A 16,756-nucleotide genomic window follows, 5' to 3' on the forward strand; every position below is an offset into this window, starting at 1 on the left:
GAGGGGAGCCGGCAACCCCCAGAGCGGACAGGCCCCTGCCCCATTCCCCGCCCCCCTGAGCCAGCCAATCCCCCCCCCCCCCCCGGCGCGGGTCTTTTTCATTTAAGAGTCAGCAGATTCTGATGTAAAACTTGAGCTGATGATTAACATGAAAGGACCAAATGTCGGGGCAAACGTGCGAGGGCCGTGGGGGGAAGGGGGCCGTGGGAGATGATCCCCTAATTTACGTCTCCCTGCCAGACCCAACTATCTGCCCCTGCTCTAACCAGTAGCCCCCACTCCCCTCCCGGAGCTGGGGATAGAACCCAGGAGTCCTGGCTCCCAGCCCCCTCCTGCTCGAACCCACCAGCCCCCCGTCCCAGAGCCAGGGAGAGAACCCAGGAGTCCTGGCTCCCAGCACCCCCCTGCTCTAACCCACCAGTCCCCACTCCCCGAACCACGGAGAGAACCCAGGAGTCCTGGCTCCCAGCACCCTGTGCTCTAACCCACCAGCCCCCCCTCCCCAAGCCACGGAGAGAACCCAGGAGTCCTGGCTCCCAGTAGTGCCCCCCGACAACTCTAACCCACTAGACACCGGATTAAATGAAGCCAAAGGATCCGGGTTTTACTGTAAACCAAACTGGGATTTATTCAGCCCCAGAAAACAGCCATCAGCACCTCACAGCGCCCTCTGGAGATCACAGGCAGAACTGACGCCATCAATTTCCCCGGGGCGCAGATCCGGAGTCACTCCCAATCGCGTTCACACGCCCGCTGGGGATCAGCGGAGTGACTCCGGATTCACAGTGGAAGCAGTGGGGCTCACGGGAAGGGGTGCGCGGGGGGCAGGTTGTAGCTGGCGTCGAGGAAGATGGTGAGGGTCCCGACGCTGGTGAAGGTGATGAACGTCCAGAGGAAGAGGCGGTCGACGACCATGGCCACGTACTGCCAGTCCTCCTTGAGCTGGGGGGAGATGGGGGGCAGGGGGAGTGAGGTGGGGGGCTGCTCCTTGCCGCCCCCTGTCTGCTGAGTAGGTGCGGCTCGTGACCCCTAACCTCACCCCACTGACCCTCATTAAACCATCCCACCACCCCCTAAGTCTGCCCCATTGGCTGCCCCCAACCCTGCCCCATTGTGGCCCCCAACCCCACCCCACCAACCCCCATAAACCTCCCCCGACCCCCCAAGACTGCCCCATTGGCCCCCCCTTAACTCTGACCCATAGGGGCCCCCAACCCTGGCCCTCAGATCCCCTAAACCTGACCCATTGACCCCCCCCAAAACTTGACCCACTGGCCCCTACCCCTGCCCCACCAGTCCCCTAATCTTGCCTCACGACCCCCTCAATTCGACCCTTTGGCCCCTAAACTTGCCCCACAGATCTCCCCACACCTGCCCCATTGGCCCAAGCCTGCCCCACTGGACCCCTAACTCTGCCCCACCAACCCCCACAAATCTTCCCCACCACCCCAAGACTGCCCCATTGGCCCCCCTTAACCCTGACTCATAAGGGCCCCCAACCCTGCCCCACTGATCCCCTAAACCTGACCCATGGACTCCCTTAAACTTGACCTGCTGGCTGCTAACTCTGCCCCACCAACCCCCAACCCTGCCCCACAACCCCTAAACTTGCCCCACCGACCCTCCCAAACCTGCCCCACTGAGTCCCCCCCAAAACCTGCCCCATTCTGCTCCTCATTCCACCCTCCAGGGGTATGAGCAAAGCCCCCCACCGCGCTCAGCGCTGGACAGAGAGACAAGCTCTGATCCCGGGGAGTGGGGGGCGTTGGCTGGGGCTGGAGTCAGAGTCCACGGGTGATGGGCAGCCGGCCGGCCCCCACTCACCGAGTCGTAGTCCTCCTGGTCCTGCAGCTGCTGGGCGATGTAGGTGACGGCGTCCATGGCGGACTTGAGGTCGGGCGGCAGGACGAGGCATTCGCTCGGCCCGTCCATGAACCGCCTCAGATCCTGCGAGAAGGGGTCCTGGTAGAACCTGAAGGGTTAACCGGAAAGAGCTGGGAAGACCTCCACGGGGGCCCAAGAGACGCGGCCACCTCTGGGGCGGGGCGGCTGGTGACCTGGGGACCCCTCGCCCAGCGGCGAGATGCGGCCACCTCTGGGGCGGGGCGGCCGGTGACCCGGGGACCCCTCGCCCGGGGCCGAGATGCGGCCACCTCTGGGGCGGGGCGGCCGGTGACCCGGGGACCCGTCGCCCAGGGCCGAGATGCGGCCACCTCTGGGGCGGGGTGGCTGGTGACAGGGGGATCCCTCGCCCGGCGCCAAGATGCGGCCACCTCTGGGACGGGGCGGCCGGTGACACGGGGACCCCTCGCCCGGCGCCAAGATGCGGCCACCTCTGGGGTGGGGTGTAACATAAGCTGCACGCTATGGAGTCAAGCACGTCACTCTGTGCAGAACAGCGCCCCCCGCTGAGTCCCCCCCCGCCCCACAGCGCCCCCCCCGACCTGCTGGGTTTGGGGAAGAGGAAGTCACAGTTGGGTTTGCGGATGAAATACTCGTCTGTGCCCCGGTTGCTCTTCACCTCTGGTTCCCGTCGGGGGGCCGGGGGAGGTTTCAGGACGGGCTCTGGTTTTGGCCGCTGCAGCCCCAGGTACCGGGGGAGCTGGTGAATGAAAATCTGCCCGGGAGAGAGAATCCAGAGCCCCCCATGAGCCCCCACCCTGGGGCCGGGTGGGAGCCGGCGCCCCCTAGAGGGGACAGGCCCCGTGCCCCATTCCCCGCCCCCCTGAGCAAGCCGGGGGCGAGGAGGGGAAGGGGGTGCCGGGGGAGCGTTACCTGCTTGACCCAGAAGGGCATGTCGTGGGTGTTGGGCGACCGGTGGTGCAGGTTGAGGACCACCACGCTGAGGATGACGGAGAAGGTCACCAGGATCATGGTGAACATGAGGTACTTGACGATGATGGGCACGGCCAGCGAGGTCTCCGGCACCTTGTCTGCCAGCAGCAGCAGGAACACGGTGAGGGTCAGCAGGGCGAAGATGGACAGGGTGATCTTTTCCCCTGGGTAGAGACCGCGGAGGGAGGATCAGCCAGGCCCGGGGAGGACCGGGAGACCTGTGCCCATCTAGCCTGGCCTCTGGGCTCTCCCCAGTGACAGAGGGCCCATCTCACGTGGCCTCTGGTCTCTCTCCTGGCACAGGGGATTCTGGTGCTCATCTGACGTGGCCTCTGGTTTCTCCCCAGCAACAGGGGGTTGTGGGGCCCATCTAGCATGGCCTCTGGTCTCGCCCCACTGACAGGTGGTTGCGGGGCCCATCTAACATGTTGTCTGGGCTCTCCCCAGTGACAGGGGATTCTGGTGCCCAAACATGGCGTCTGGTCTCTCCCCAGTGACAGGGGATTGTGGGGCCCATCTAGCATGGCCTCTGGTCTCTCTCCTGGCACAGGAGTTTCTGGTGTGCACCTAACATGGCCACTGGTCTCTTCCCAGTGACAGGGGATTGTGGGGCCCATCTAGCATGGCCTCTGGTCTCCCTCCTGGCACAGGAGTTTCTGGTGTGCATCTAACATGGCCACTGGTCTCTTCCCAGTGACGGGATTGTGGGGCCCATCTAGCATGGCCTCTGGTCTCTCTCCTGGCACAGGAGTTTCTGGTGCCCATCTGGCATGGCCTCTGGTCTCTCCCCAGCAACAGGGGGTTGTGGGACTCATCTAACCTGGCCTCTGGTCTCACCCAGGGACAGGGAATCCAGTGCCCATCTTGCATGGCCTCTGGTCTCTCCCCAGGCACAGGGGATTCTGGTGCCCATCTGACATGGTCTCTGGTCTCTCCCCAGCAACAGGGGGTTGTGGGGCCCATCTAACCTGGCCTCTGGTCTCACCCAGGGACAGGGAATCCAGTGCCCATCTTGCATGGCCTCTGGTCTCTCCCCAGGCACAGGGGATTCTGGTGCCCATCTGACATGGCCTCTGGTCTCTCCCCAGCAACAGGGGGTTGTGGGGCCCATCTAACATGGCCTCTGGTCTCTCCCCACTGACAGGTGGTTGCGGGGCCCATCTAGCATGGTCTCTGGTCTCTCCCCAGCAACAGGGGGTTGTGGGGCCCATCTAACCTGGCCTCTGGTCTCACCCAGGGACAGGGAATCCAGTGCCCATCTTGCATGGCCTCTGGTCTGCCAAGGCGCCCATCTAGGATGGACTCAGGTCTGCTGAGGGAGACCAGAGTCCCGGCACCAGATTCCTCAGCCCTCTGGAAAGGGGGCGGTTCCTGGGAGGAGAGGGAAACCTGGCACCGGATTCCTGCCCCCCCTGGAATGGGTCCAGCCCTGCCCCCCTGCGCCATTGCACCAGGGGCAGCCCGTGCCCGTCTGCCCGGCACCCACCGGCGTCGGGGGGCAGGTAGAAGACGAAGATGGCCAGGATGGTGATGAGGATGCAGGGGATGATGACGTTGATGATGTAGAAGAGCGGCTTGCGGCGGATGATGAGGTAGAAGGTCACGTCCTCGTGCTGTGGATCCCCGGGCAGTGTGTTGTGCCGTGCCGGCTTGTGCCGGATCTCCCACTGCCCGTTGTCTGGAGGGCAGAGAGGCGGGTTAGGGGCCAAGGGGTGCCAATCCGGAGTCACCCCACTAGGAGTTGCGGGGGAGTGGGGCTCAGAGACAATTGGTGGCAGCGGTGGGATCACTACCCAGACTATGCAGGGATTGGCTGCGCGGGTTGTGTCTGTGCGTCAAGTAACTCGGTGTGCGCACGCGCATGTGTGTGTGTGTGGGCTCTGTGTGTGTCACGTTGTGTGTGTGTTGCGGCTTTGTGCGTGGGTCACTGCGTTTGTGGTGTGGCGGTGTGTGTGTGTATTGCTCTGGGGGTGTTTTGCTGGGTGCATCACGGCTGTGTGTGTGTGTGTGTGTTGCTCTGTGTGTGTTGCGGTCCTTGTGTGTGACGCTCCGCATGTGTGTGTAGCGGTGTGTTTGGTCCTGTGTGCGTCGCTCTGTGTGTGTGTAGCTCTGTTGGGGGGGGTGTTGCTCTGTGTGTTGTGGCAGCGTGTGAGCTATGGCTCCGTGTGTGTGGTGTGGTTGTGCATGCCTGGCTGTGTGTGTGTGGCAGAGAGCGAGCGTGTGGGCAGCCCTGTGCGTCTTTGAGATGACTGTGTGGTGTGTGCGTGGCTGTGCATGTGTAGGGGGGTGCGTGTGTAACTGTATTTGTGTGCAGCTGTGTGTGTGGTGTGGTTGTGGATGTGTGGCTTTGTGCGTGTGTAGCTCTGTGGGTAGGTGTGCGCTTTGATTGTGCATTTGTGACTGTGTGTGTCTGTTGTGATTGTCCATGTTTTGGCTCTGGGCTGTGTGTAGCTCTGTGTGTGTGTGTCTCTCTCTGTGTAGCTGTGTGTGTGTGTCACTGTGGGTGTCGCGTGTAGCGCTGTGTGTCTCTCTGTTGTCTCTCTGTGTATCTGGGCGGGCGGGTGTCGCTGTGGGGGTGTGTGTAGCTGGGTGTGTCTCCGTGTGTCGCTGTGGGTGTGCGGGGGTCTCTGCGGGGGTCTCCGGGTGTGGCCGCGGGGGCGGGGGCGGCTGCGGGGGCCTCAGCGGGGGTCTCCGGATGTTGACGCGGGGTCTCTGCGGGGGTCTCCGGGTGTGGACGCGGGGGCGGGTGTGGCCGCGGGGGTCTCTGCGGGGGTCTCCGGGTGTGGCCGCGGGGGCGGGTGTGGCTGCGGGGGTCTCTGTGGGGGTCTCTGCGGGGGTCTCCGGGTGTGGCCGCGGGGGCGGGTGTGGCTGCGGGGGCCTCTGAGGGGGTCTCCGGGTGTGGACGCGGGGGCGGGGGTGGCTGCGGGGGTCTCTGCGGGGGTCTCTGCGGGGGTCTCCGGGTGTGGCCGCGGGGGCGGGTGTGGCTGCGGGGGTCTCTGTGGGGGTCTCTGCGGGGGTCTCCGGGTGTGGCCGCGGGGGCGGGTGTGGCTGCGGGGGTCTCTGTGGGGGTCTCCGGGTGTGGCCGCGGGGGCGGGTGTGGCCGCGGGGGTCTCTGCGGGGGTCTCCGGGTGTGGCTGCGGGGGCCTCTGAGGGGGTCTCCGGGTGTGGACGCGGGGGCGGGTGTGGCCGCGGGGGTCTCTGCGGGGGTCTCCGGGTGTGGCTGCGGGGGCCTCTGAGGGGGTCTCCGGGTGTGGACGCGGGGGCGGGGGTGGCTGCGGGGGTCTCTGCGGGGGTCTCTGCGGGGGTCTCCGGGTGTGGCCGCGGGGGCGGGTGTGGCTGCGGGGGTCTCTGTGGGGGTCTCTGCGGGGGTCTCCGGGTGTGGCCGCGGGGGCGGGTGTGGCTGCGGGGGTCTCTGTGGGGGTCTCTGCGGGGGTCTCCGGGTGTGGCCGCGGGGGCGGGTGTGGCTGCGGGGGTCTCTGTGGGGGTCTCTGCGGGGGTCTCCGGGTGTGGCCGCGGGGGCGGGTGTGGCTGCGGGGGTCTCTGTGGGGGTCTCCGGGTGTGGCTGCGGGGGCCTCTGAGGGGGTCTCCGGGTGTGGCCGCGGGGGCGGGTGTGGCTGCGGGGGTCTCTGTGGGGGTCTCTGCGGGGGTCTCCGGGTGTGGCCGCGGGGGCGGGTGTGGCCGCGGGGGTCTCTGCGGGGGTCTCCGGGTGTGGCTGCGGGGGCCTCTGAGGGGGTCTCTGCGGGGGTCTCCGGGTGTGGCCGCGGGGGCGGGTGTGGCTGCGGGGGTCTCTGTGGGGGTCTCTGCGGGGGTCTCCGGGTGTGGCCGCGGGGGCGGGTGTGGCTGCGGGGGTCTCTGTGGGGGTCTCCGGGTGTGGCTGCGGGGGCGGGTGTGGCCGCGGGGGTCTCTGCGGGGGTCTCCGGGTGTGGCTGCGGGGGCCTCTGAGGGGGTCTCCGGGTGTGGACGCGGGGGCGGGTGTGGCCGCGGGGGTCTCTGCGGGGGTCTCCGGGTGTGGCTGCGGGGGTCTCTGCGGGGGTCTCCGGGTGTGGCCGCGGGGGCGGGGGTGGCTGCGGGGGTCTCTGTGGGGGTCTCTGCGGGGGTCTCCGGGTGTGGCCGCGGGGGTCTCTGTGGGGGTCTCTGCGGGGGTCTCCGGGTGTGGCCGCGGGGGCGGGTGTGGCTGCGGGGGCCTCTGAGGGGGTCTCCGGGTGTGGACGCGGGGGCGGGGGTGGCTGCGGGGGTCTCTGCGGGGGTCTCTGCGGGGGTCTCCGGGTGTGGCCGCGGGGGCGGGTGTGGCTGCGGGGGTCTCTGTGGGGGTCTCTGCGGGGGTCTCCGGGTGTGGCCGCGGGGGCGGGTGTGGCTGCGGGGGTCTCTGTGGGGGTCTCCGGGTGTGGCCGCGGGGGCGGGTGTGGCCGCGGGGGTCTCTGCGGGGGTCTCCGGGTGTGGCTGCGGGGGCCTCTGAGGGGGTCTCCGGGTGTGGACGCGGGGGCGGGTGTGGCCGCGGGGGTCTCTGCGGGGGTCTCCGGGTGTGGCTGCGGGGGCCTCTGAGGGGGTCTCCGGGTGTGGACGCGGGGGCGGGGGTGGCTGCGGGGGTCTCTGCGGGGGTCTCTGCGGGGGTCTCCGGGTGTGGCCGCGGGGGCGGGTGTGGCTGCGGGGGTCTCTGTGGGGGTCTCTGCGGGGGTCTCCGGGTGTGGCCGCGGGGGCGGGTGTGGCTGCGGGGGTCTCTGTGGGGGTCTCTGCGGGGGTCTCCGGGTGTGGCCGCGGGGGCGGGTGTGGCTGCGGGGGTCTCTGTGGGGGTCTCTGCGGGGGTCTCCGGGTGTGGCCGCGGGGGCGGGTGTGGCTGCGGGGGTCTCTGTGGGGGTCTCCGGGTGTGGCTGCGGGGGCCTCTGAGGGGGTCTCCGGGTGTGGCCGCGGGGGCGGGTGTGGCTGCGGGGGTCTCTGTGGGGGTCTCTGCGGGGGTCTCCGGGTGTGGCCGCGGGGGCGGGTGTGGCCGCGGGGGTCTCTGCGGGGGTCTCCGGGTGTGGCTGCGGGGGCCTCTGAGGGGGTCTCTGCGGGGGTCTCCGGGTGTGGCCGCGGGGGCGGGTGTGGCTGCGGGGGTCTCTGTGGGGGTCTCTGCGGGGGTCTCCGGGTGTGGCCGCGGGGGCGGGTGTGGCTGCGGGGGTCTCTGTGGGGGTCTCTGCGGGGGTCTCCGGGTGTGGCCGCGGGGGCGGGTGTGGCTGCGGGGGTCTCTGTGGGGGTCTCCGGGTGTGGCTGCGGGGGCGGGTGTGGCCGCGGGGGTCTCTGCGGGGGTCTCCGGGTGTGGCTGCGGGGGCCTCTGAGGGGGTCTCCGGGTGTGGACGCGGGGGCGGGTGTGGCCGCGGGGGTCTCTGCGGGGGTCTCCGGGTGTGGCTGCGGGGGCGGGTGTGGCCGCGGGGGTCTCTGCGGGGGTCTCCGGGTGTGGCTGCGGGGGCCTCTGAGGGGGTCTCCGGGTGTGGCCGCGGGGGCGGGTGTGGCCGCGGGGGTCTCTGCGGGGGTCTCTGCGGGGGTCTCCGGGTGTGGCTGCGGGGGTCTCTGCGGGGGTCTCCGGGTGTGGCCGCGGGGGCGGGGGTGGCTGCGGGGGTCTCTGTGGGGGTCTCTGCGGGGGTCTCCGGGTGTGGCCGCGGGGGCGGGTGTGGCTGCGGGGGTCTCTGTGGGGGTCTCTGCGGGGGTCTCCGGGTGTGGCCGCGGGGGCGGGTGTGGCTGCGGGGGCCTCTGAGGGGGTCTCCGGGTGTGGACGCGGGGGCGGGGGTGGCTGCGGGGGTCTCTGCGGGGGTCTCTGCGGGGGTCTCCGGGTGTGGCCGCGGGGGCGGGTGTGGCTGCGGGGGTCTCTGTGGGGGTCTCTGCGGGGGTCTCCGGGTGTGGCCGCGGGGGCGGGTGTGGCTGCGGGGGTCTCTGTGGGGGTCTCCGGGTGTGGCCGCGGGGGCGGGTGTGGCCGCGGGGGTCTCTGCGGGGGTCTCCGGGTGTGGCTGCGGGGGCCTCTGAGGGGGTCTCCGGGTGTGGACGCGGGGGCGGGTGTGGCCGCGGGGGTCTCTGCGGGGGTCTCCGGGTGTGGCTGCGGGGGCCTCTGAGGGGGTCTCCGGGTGTGGACGCGGGGGCGGGGGTGGCTGCGGGGGTCTCTGCGGGGGTCTCTGCGGGGGTCTCCGGGTGTGGCCGCGGGGGCGGGTGTGGCTGCGGGGGTCTCTGTGGGGGTCTCTGCGGGGGTCTCCGGGTGTGGCCGCGGGGGCGGGTGTGGCTGCGGGGGTCTCTGTGGGGGTCTCTGCGGGGGTCTCCGGGTGTGGCCGCGGGGGCGGGTGTGGCTGCGGGGGTCTCTGTGGGGGTCTCTGCGGGGGTCTCCGGGTGTGGCCGCGGGGGCGGGTGTGGCTGCGGGGGTCTCTGTGGGGGTCTCCGGGTGTGGCTGCGGGGGCCTCTGAGGGGGTCTCCGGGTGTGGCCGCGGGGGCGGGTGTGGCTGCGGGGGTCTCTGTGGGGGTCTCTGCGGGGGTCTCCGGGTGTGGCCGCGGGGGCGGGTGTGGCCGCGGGGGTCTCTGCGGGGGTCTCCGGGTGTGGCTGCGGGGGCCTCTGAGGGGGTCTCTGCGGGGGTCTCCGGGTGTGGCCGCGGGGGCGGGTGTGGCTGCGGGGGTCTCTGTGGGGGTCTCTGCGGGGGTCTCCGGGTGTGGCCGCGGGGGCGGGTGTGGCTGCGGGGGTCTCTGTGGGGGTCTCCGGGTGTGGCTGCGGGGGCGGGTGTGGCCGCGGGGGTCTCTGCGGGGGTCTCCGGGTGTGGCTGCGGGGGCCTCTGAGGGGGTCTCCGGGTGTGGACGCGGGGGCGGGTGTGGCCGCGGGGGTCTCTGTGGGGGTCTCTGCGGGGGTCTCCGGGTGTGGCTGCGGGGGTCTCTGCGGGGGTCTCCGGGTGTGGCCGCGGGGGCGGGGGTGGCTGCGGGGGTCTCTGTGGGGGTCTCTGCGGGGGTCTCCGGGTGTGGCCGCGGGGGCGGGTGTGGCTGCGGGGGTCTCTGTGGGGGTCTCTGCGGGGGTCTCCGGGTGTGGCCGCGGGGGCGGGTGTGGCTGCGGGGGCCTCTGAGGGGGTCTCCGGGTGTGGACGCGGGGGCGGGGGTGGCTGCGGGGGTCTCTGCGGGGGTCTCTGCGGGGGTCTCCGGGTGTGGCCGCGGGGGCGGGTGTGGCTGCGGGGGTCTCTGTGGGGGTCTCTGCGGGGGTCTCCGGGTGTGGCCGCGGGGGCGGGTGTGGCTGCGGGGGTCTCTGTGGGGGTCTCCGGGTGTGGCCGCGGGGGCGGGTGTGGCCGCGGGGGTCTCTGCGGGGGTCTCCGGGTGTGGCTGCGGGGGCCTCTGAGGGGGTCTCCGGGTGTGGACGCGGGGGCGGGTGTGGCCGCGGGGGTCTCTGCGGGGGTCTCCGGGTGTGGACGCGGGGGCGGGGGTGGCTGCGGGGGTCTCTGCGGGGGTCTCTGCGGGGGTCTCCGGGTGTGGCCGCGGGGGCGGGTGTGGCTGCGGGGGTCTCTGTGGGGGTCTCTGCGGGGGTCTCCGGGTGTGGCCGCGGGGGCGGGTGTGGCTGCGGGGGTCTCTGTGGGGGTCTCTGCGGGGGTCTCCGGGTGTGGCCGCGGGGGCGGGTGTGGCTGCGGGGGTCTCTGTGGGGGTCTCTGCGGGGGTCTCCGGGTGTGGCCGCGGGGGCGGGTGTGGCTGCGGGGGTCTCTGTGGGGGTCTCCGGGTGTGGCTGCGGGGGCCTCTGAGGGGGGTCTCCGGGTGTGGCCGCGGGGGCGGGTGTGGCTGCGGGGGTCTCTGTGGGGGTCTCTGCGGGGGTCTCCGGGTGTGGCCGCGGGGGCGGGTGTGGCCGCGGGGGTCTCTGCGGGGGTCTCCGGGTGTGGCTGCGGGGGCCTCTGAGGGGGTCTCTGCGGGGGCGGGTGTGGCTGCGGGGGTCTCTGTGGGGGTCTCTGCGGGGGTCTCCGGGTGTGGACGCGGGGGCGGGTGTGGCCGCGGGGGTCTCTGCGGGGGTCTCCGGGTGTGGCCGCGGGGGCGGGTGTGGCTGCGGGGGCCTCTGAGGGGGTCTCCGGGTGTGGCCGCGGGGGCGGGTGTGGCCGCGGGGGTCTCTGCGGGGGTCTCTGCGGGGGTCTCCGGGTGTGGCCGCGGGGGCGGGGGTGGCTGCGGGGGTCTCTGCGGGGGTCTCCGGGTGTGGCCGCGGGGGCGGGGGGGCGCCCGGCTCACCGATGAAGGCGTTCTGGAAGATGACGACCTCCCGCACCTCGCGCCCCTCCTCGTCCAGGGGGTGCAGCAGGCCCAGCTCGGCCGCCCCGTAGGCGTAGGACTGGAACACCATGGAGCAGTTCTGCCAGTCGAAGGGGAAGTAGGTCACCTGGGGAGGGGAGAGAGAGCGTGGACACAGCGCCCCCTGCTGGCCCCCCTCAGCCAGCGCCCCCTGCTGGGGCCCCCTCTGCTGCACAGCGCCCCCTGCTGGCCCCCCTTGCTGCACAGCGCCCCCTGCTGGCCCCCCTCAGCCAGTGCCCCCTGCTGGGGCCCCCTCTGCTGCACAGCGCCCCCTGCTGGGCCCCCTCAGCACAGCACCCTGCTGGGCCCCCCTTGCTACACAGCGCCCCCTGCTGGCCCCCTGCTGGCCCCCCTCAGCACAGCACCCTGCTGGGGCCCCCTCTGCTGCACAGCGCCCCCTGCTGGGCCCCCTCAGCCACCGCCCCCTGCTGGGGCCCCCTCTGCTGCACAGCGCCCCCTACTGGCTCCCCTCTGTACAGCCCCCCCTGCTGGGCCCCCCTCTGCTGCACAGTGCCCCCTGCTGGCCCCCCTCAGCACAGCACCCTGCTGGGCCCCCCTTGCTGCACAGCGCCCCCTGCTGGGCCCCCCTCTGTCCCCTGCAGCACGGTGCCCCCCCTCACCTGGATACTGCAGCTGCTGCGGTAGAGGGCTGGGGGAAGCCAGCGAACGGTCCCAACGTGAGAGACCAAAACGTTCACAGGCAAGGCGATGTCGAAATTCCCATCGTTACTGAAAGAAAGAAAGAAAGAAAGAAAGAAAGAAAGAAAGAAAGAAAGAAAGGATTTGTGAAAGAAAAAGGAAAAGAAAGGATGAGTGAGAAAGAAAGAGGCAGAGTGTGAAAGAAAGAAAGAAAGAAAGAAAGAAAGAAAGAAAGAAAGAAAGGATGAGTAAGAAAGAAAGAAAGAATGTGTGAAAGAAAAAGAAATAAAGAAAGAATGAGTAAGAAAAAAGGGATGAGTGAGAAAGAAAGAAAGAAAGAAAGAAAGAAAGGATGAGTATGAAAGAAAAAAAAGAAAGAAAGGATGAGTGTGAAAGAAAAAGAAAGGATGAGTGTGAAAGAAAGAGTGAGTGTGAAAGAAAGAAAGAAAGAAAGAAAGAAAGAAAGAAAAAGAAATAAAGAAAGGATGAGTAAGAAAAAAGTGATAAGTGAGAAAGAAAGAAAGAAAGAAAGAAAGGATGAGTGTGAAAGAAAAAGAAAGGATGAGTGTGAAAGAAAGAGTGAGTGTGAAAGAAAGAAAGAAAAAAGAAGGGGTGTCACGTGGGCGAAGGACACCAGCTTACACTATTCACACTCCCTGGCCACCTTGTCCTAGGGCCTCTGTCTGCTCCCTCGTGGGGGCCCCCCACAGCCCCCGGCCCCCCACAGCCCCCCATCCCCCCACTCACTTGTTCATGAGGGAGATGTCCGGGAGCCAGACTTTGTCGGAGGACGTCCGGATGGCCGTGATGTCGTCGAAGTCGGACAGGTTCCAGCTCAGGCGATAGTCCGTCCACTCCTGGGTACGGCCGAGAGGGAGGGATGGACGGAGAGGGGAAAGAGACGGGGGTGAGTGGGAAAGAAGGAAAGAAAAAGGGAATAGTGTGAAGACAGAAAGAAAGAAAGAAAGAAAGAAAGAAAGGATGCGAGTGAAAGAAAGAAAGAATGGATGAGTGTGAAAGAAAAAAGAAAGAAAGAAAGAAAAGGAAAAGAGTGTGAAAGAAAGAAAGAAAGAAAGAGCATGAAACAAAGAATGAATGAGTGTGAAAGAAAGAAAGGATGAGAGTGAAAGAAAGAAAAGGAAAAGAGTGTGAAAGAAAGAATGGATGAGTGTGAAAGAAACAAAGAAAGAAAGAAAGAAAAAGAAAGAAAAAGAATAGGAAAAGATGAGTGTGAAAGAAACAAAGAAAGAAAGGATGAGTGTGAATGAAAGAAAAAAGAAAGAATGAGCGTGAAAGAAAAAAGCATGAAACAAAGAAAATATGAGTGTGAAAGAAAGAGAGAAAGAGAGAAAGAAAGAAAGAAAGAAAGAAAGAAAGAAAGAGCTCCTCCCCCTGGTGTTTGTCCTTCCAGCCCCACTCCACCCTGTGAGGCCAGGCAGGACTGTTTGCCGCATGGCACACATGGGGAAACTGAGGCATGCCGTGACCTGCCCGCCGTCTGTGGCTGAGCTGGGAATGGACCAGCCCCCACCGGCTCCTGCTATAAATCAGGAAGCAGAGCTGGGGCACATTTCCCCATTGGGCCCCCCTTTTACAACCCACCGAACTCCCCCCTCCCCTGCAAACCAGACATCTTCCCCCTGCTCTTCCTCCCAGCAGCCATCAGGTGGCGCCAGCTACCTGCCCAGGTGTGAAGAGGTAGCCGGGGGGATGCAGACCCAGCCCCCCAGCTGGGCTGGGATGGTGGGGGATGGGCAGTAGACATGGAAATGTTTTGGGGTGGGGGGGGGATGGTACCCACCAGGTCCATATACACCTTCGTGGTCAGCTCCTCATCCTTTTCGTTCTGTGGGGGGGGGGTGAGAAAGGGTTAAAAAGTCACTCGGGGGATACCCCCTCACCTCCAGAATCCTGCCCCCTCTGCAGGATCGGTGCCTCCCCGCAGTGTGACCCCCTTGAGAAGGCCCCTTCCGGTGGGGGGGATCTTGGGAGGGATAGATGGGACAGTGGGGGTGGGTTTATGGGGGGGGTGTAGATGGGGCTGAGATGGACTCCCACCTGGGGTGCCAACCCCATGCACATAGCCAGCTGCCCCTCCCCCCCAGCCCCATTTCCCCCCCCCCTTCCCCGTCCTCTGCTATTTATAACCCGCCCGGGATGGGCCTCCGGGACAGCTGCTGTCTCTGTCCGCGGGCCAAGGGGGGTGGAGGAGGAGAGGGCCTTAACCCTCTCCCTGCCAGGGCCGGGGGGCCTGCTGCCCTCCCGGCCCCCCCCCCCCGACGAAAGAAATCTAGAGCGAGAGGCCCAGGCGTCACAGCCGAGGCCCCCGGGTTCTAGGCCGCTCTAGCGAGGCTGCGGCCCCTGGCCCGGGAAGCGAGCCCAGAACTCAGCCCCGGGGGCCGGGGCGAGCGAGGCCGCTCTGGAACGTCACCGGGGAGAACACCCCGGGCCCGGCGCCCTGGTCTAGGCTACTCCAGAGCACGGTATAGACGGGCCCGGGGGGTGATTGGGCCTAGGCTGCCGCCAGGGCGGTAATCGAGATCGCAGCCCCATCAAGGACCAGGAGCCACGGGCACGAGACCGGTCTAGAACAGGGTCTAGAACAGTCGGAGCCGCCGCCCCACGCCGGCGCCGATCTAGAACGTGCTCCCCCCTTTGGCCAGCCAAAGACCGGGGGCGCTGGCCCAGGAGGCCGACCTAGAACCTGGTCTAGAGCAGAGCGGGGGCGGGGCCGGGCTGATCTAGAACCCAGGCTCCTCACCAGGCTGATGAGCTGGGACAGCGACATGCCCACCCGGACGAAGACCTTGTCGGTGAGGGTGCGGGCGGGGCGCACGTTGGGGTTATAGGTCTCAAACAGCTTCGCCAGGAGCCGCTCCTCCGCCTCCAGGCCGCCCGCGGCTGCCGGGAGAGAGAGAGTCCGTGTGTCTGTCGGTGTGTGGGGCGGGGGGGCGGGGGCCCCATCGCGCCCCCCTGCGGCCTGGTGCTGCCCCACGGGGCTGAGCTAACTACTGAGCCGGCTCTCCATCCCTCCCTCCATCCCCCTCCTTCCATCCACCCCCACACCCCTCTATCCATCCATCCATCCATCCATCCCCACACCCCTCCATCCATCCATCCGCCCCTCCCTCCATCCCCACACCCCTCTATCCATCCATCCACTTCCACACCCCTCTATCTATCCACCCATTCATCCCCATCCACCCCATCCATTCACCCCCACACCACCCTCCATACATCCATCCCCACACCCCCTATATCCATCCCCACACCCCTCTATCTATCCATCCATCCACCCACCCCACTCCATCCATCCTCACACCCATCTATCCCCACAGACCCCCATCCACCCCCCCACCCATCCGCCCACCCACCCCACACCCCTCTATCTATCTATCCATCCATCCCCCCCACACCCCCATCTATCCCTCCGCCACCCCACATCTACATCCAATCTCTGTCCCCATATTGTGCCCCAGTGCCCATGGCTCTATCTGCTCGACCTGCCCCCTCTGGCCCCACACCCTGTTCTCTAGCTGGGGCCTGGCTTGGGGTGGGGGTGGGGGGGCCGAGCTTACCCACTGCCGGGAGAAGCCAGAGGGTCACCAGCACTGGGGCCGCCCGCGCCATGGCTGCGTCCGTGTGTCCGTCTCTCTCCTTGAGGCCCGGCTGCCACCCAGGCCCCCCGCCCCCCGCCAGCCGCCCCATTGGTCCCACCAGCTGTCGCTGGAGTGGGTGTGGGGGGGGGGCTGGAGGGTTCCGGGGCGGGGGCCATTTTCCACAGCTGCCACGGGAAATCTGGAGGCAGCACCTGTTCTGGACTGGGGGGGCTGGGGGGGGGGATGTGAGAGCAAGGATCTGTAACCCCTTGGGACCCAGAGACTGTGAAGGGAGGGGAAGGGTCCCCAGCGGGATTCGAACCCATGATAGATAGATAGAGGGGGCGTCTGGGGATAGATAGACAGATAGACAGACAGATAGATAGATAGAGGGGGTGGATGGGGTAGATAGAGGGGTGGATGGGGAGAGATAGATAGAGGGGGAGTGGATGGGGTAGATGGGGGGGGCTGGATGGGGTAGGTAGAGGGGTGGATGGGGAGAGATAGACAGAGGGGGTGAATGGGGTAGATAGAGGGGGATGGGGGTAGGTAGAGGGGGTGGATGGGGATAGATAGATAGAGGGGGAGTGGATGGGGTAGATAGATAGAGGGGGGGCTGGATGGGGTAGGTAGAGGGGTGGATGGGGGGAGACAGATCGATACAGATGGATGGAGGGGTGTGAATGCGGGTGGATGGATAAATGGAGGAGAGGGGGGTGGATGGGGTAGGTAGAGGGGTGGATGGGGAGAGATAGACAGAGGGGGTGAATGGGGTAGGTAGAGGGGGTGGATGGGGATAGATAGAGGGGTGGATGGGGAGAGATAGATAGATAGAGGGGGAGTGGATGGGGTAGGTAGAGGGGTGGATGGGGGGAGACAGATCGAAACAGATGGATGGAGGGGTGTGAATGCGGATGGATGGATAAATGGAAGAAAGAGGGGGTGGATGGGGTAGATAGGGGGGGTGGATGGGGTAGGTATGGGGTGGATGGACAGAGATAGACAGAGGGGGGTGAATGGGGTAGATTGAGGGGGTGGATGGGGTAGATAGATCAATAGAGATGGATGAAGGGGTGTGAATGCGGATAGATAGATGGGGGTGTGAATGCGGGTGGATGGATAAATGGAGGAGAGGGGGGTGGATGGGGTAGGTAGAGGGGTGGATGGGGGGAGATAGACAGAGGGGGGTGAATGGGGTAGATAGAGGGGGGTGGATGGGGTAGGTAGAGGGGTGGATGGGGGGAGAGAGATCGATAGAGATGGATGGAGGGGTGTGAATGCGGACAGATAGATGGGGTGTGAATGCGGGTGGATGGATAAATGGAGGGGGGGGTGGCCAGAGGGGTGTGGGGGGCGGGGGGCATGGGGGATGGGGGACAGACAGAGGGGTGGGGGCGGATGTCTGGGGCTGAGGCCGCCCGGAGACG

General features: G+C 67.1%; 1 protein-coding gene across 1 annotated transcript; it reads right to left on the reverse strand.

Annotated features, from left to right (window-relative positions):
• Nucleotides 1-667: 667 nt before the first annotated feature.
• Nucleotides 668-14,585, reverse strand: CHRNB1 (cholinergic receptor nicotinic beta 1 subunit). Its single transcript, XM_074941348.1, has 10 exons — nucleotides 14,492-14,585; nucleotides 13,532-13,576; nucleotides 12,478-12,587; nucleotides 11,712-11,820; nucleotides 11,032-11,179; nucleotides 4,322-4,513; nucleotides 2,776-2,999; nucleotides 2,445-2,617; nucleotides 1,825-1,972; nucleotides 668-942 (listed from the first exon to the last, which is right to left on the reverse strand). The coding sequence occupies exons 1-10, from the start codon at nucleotides 14,516-14,518 to the stop codon at nucleotides 802-804; spliced, it is 1,317 nt and encodes a 438-aa protein (XP_074797449.1). The 5' UTR covers nucleotides 14,519-14,585; the 3' UTR covers nucleotides 668-801.
• Nucleotides 14,586-16,756: the final 2,171 nt, after the last annotated feature.

Source organism: Natator depressus, chromosome 28 (genome assembly GCF_965152275.1).
Source record: "Natator depressus isolate rNatDep1 chromosome 28, rNatDep2.hap1, whole genome shotgun sequence".
Taxonomy (NCBI): Eukaryota; Metazoa; Chordata; order Testudines; family Cheloniidae; genus Natator; species Natator depressus.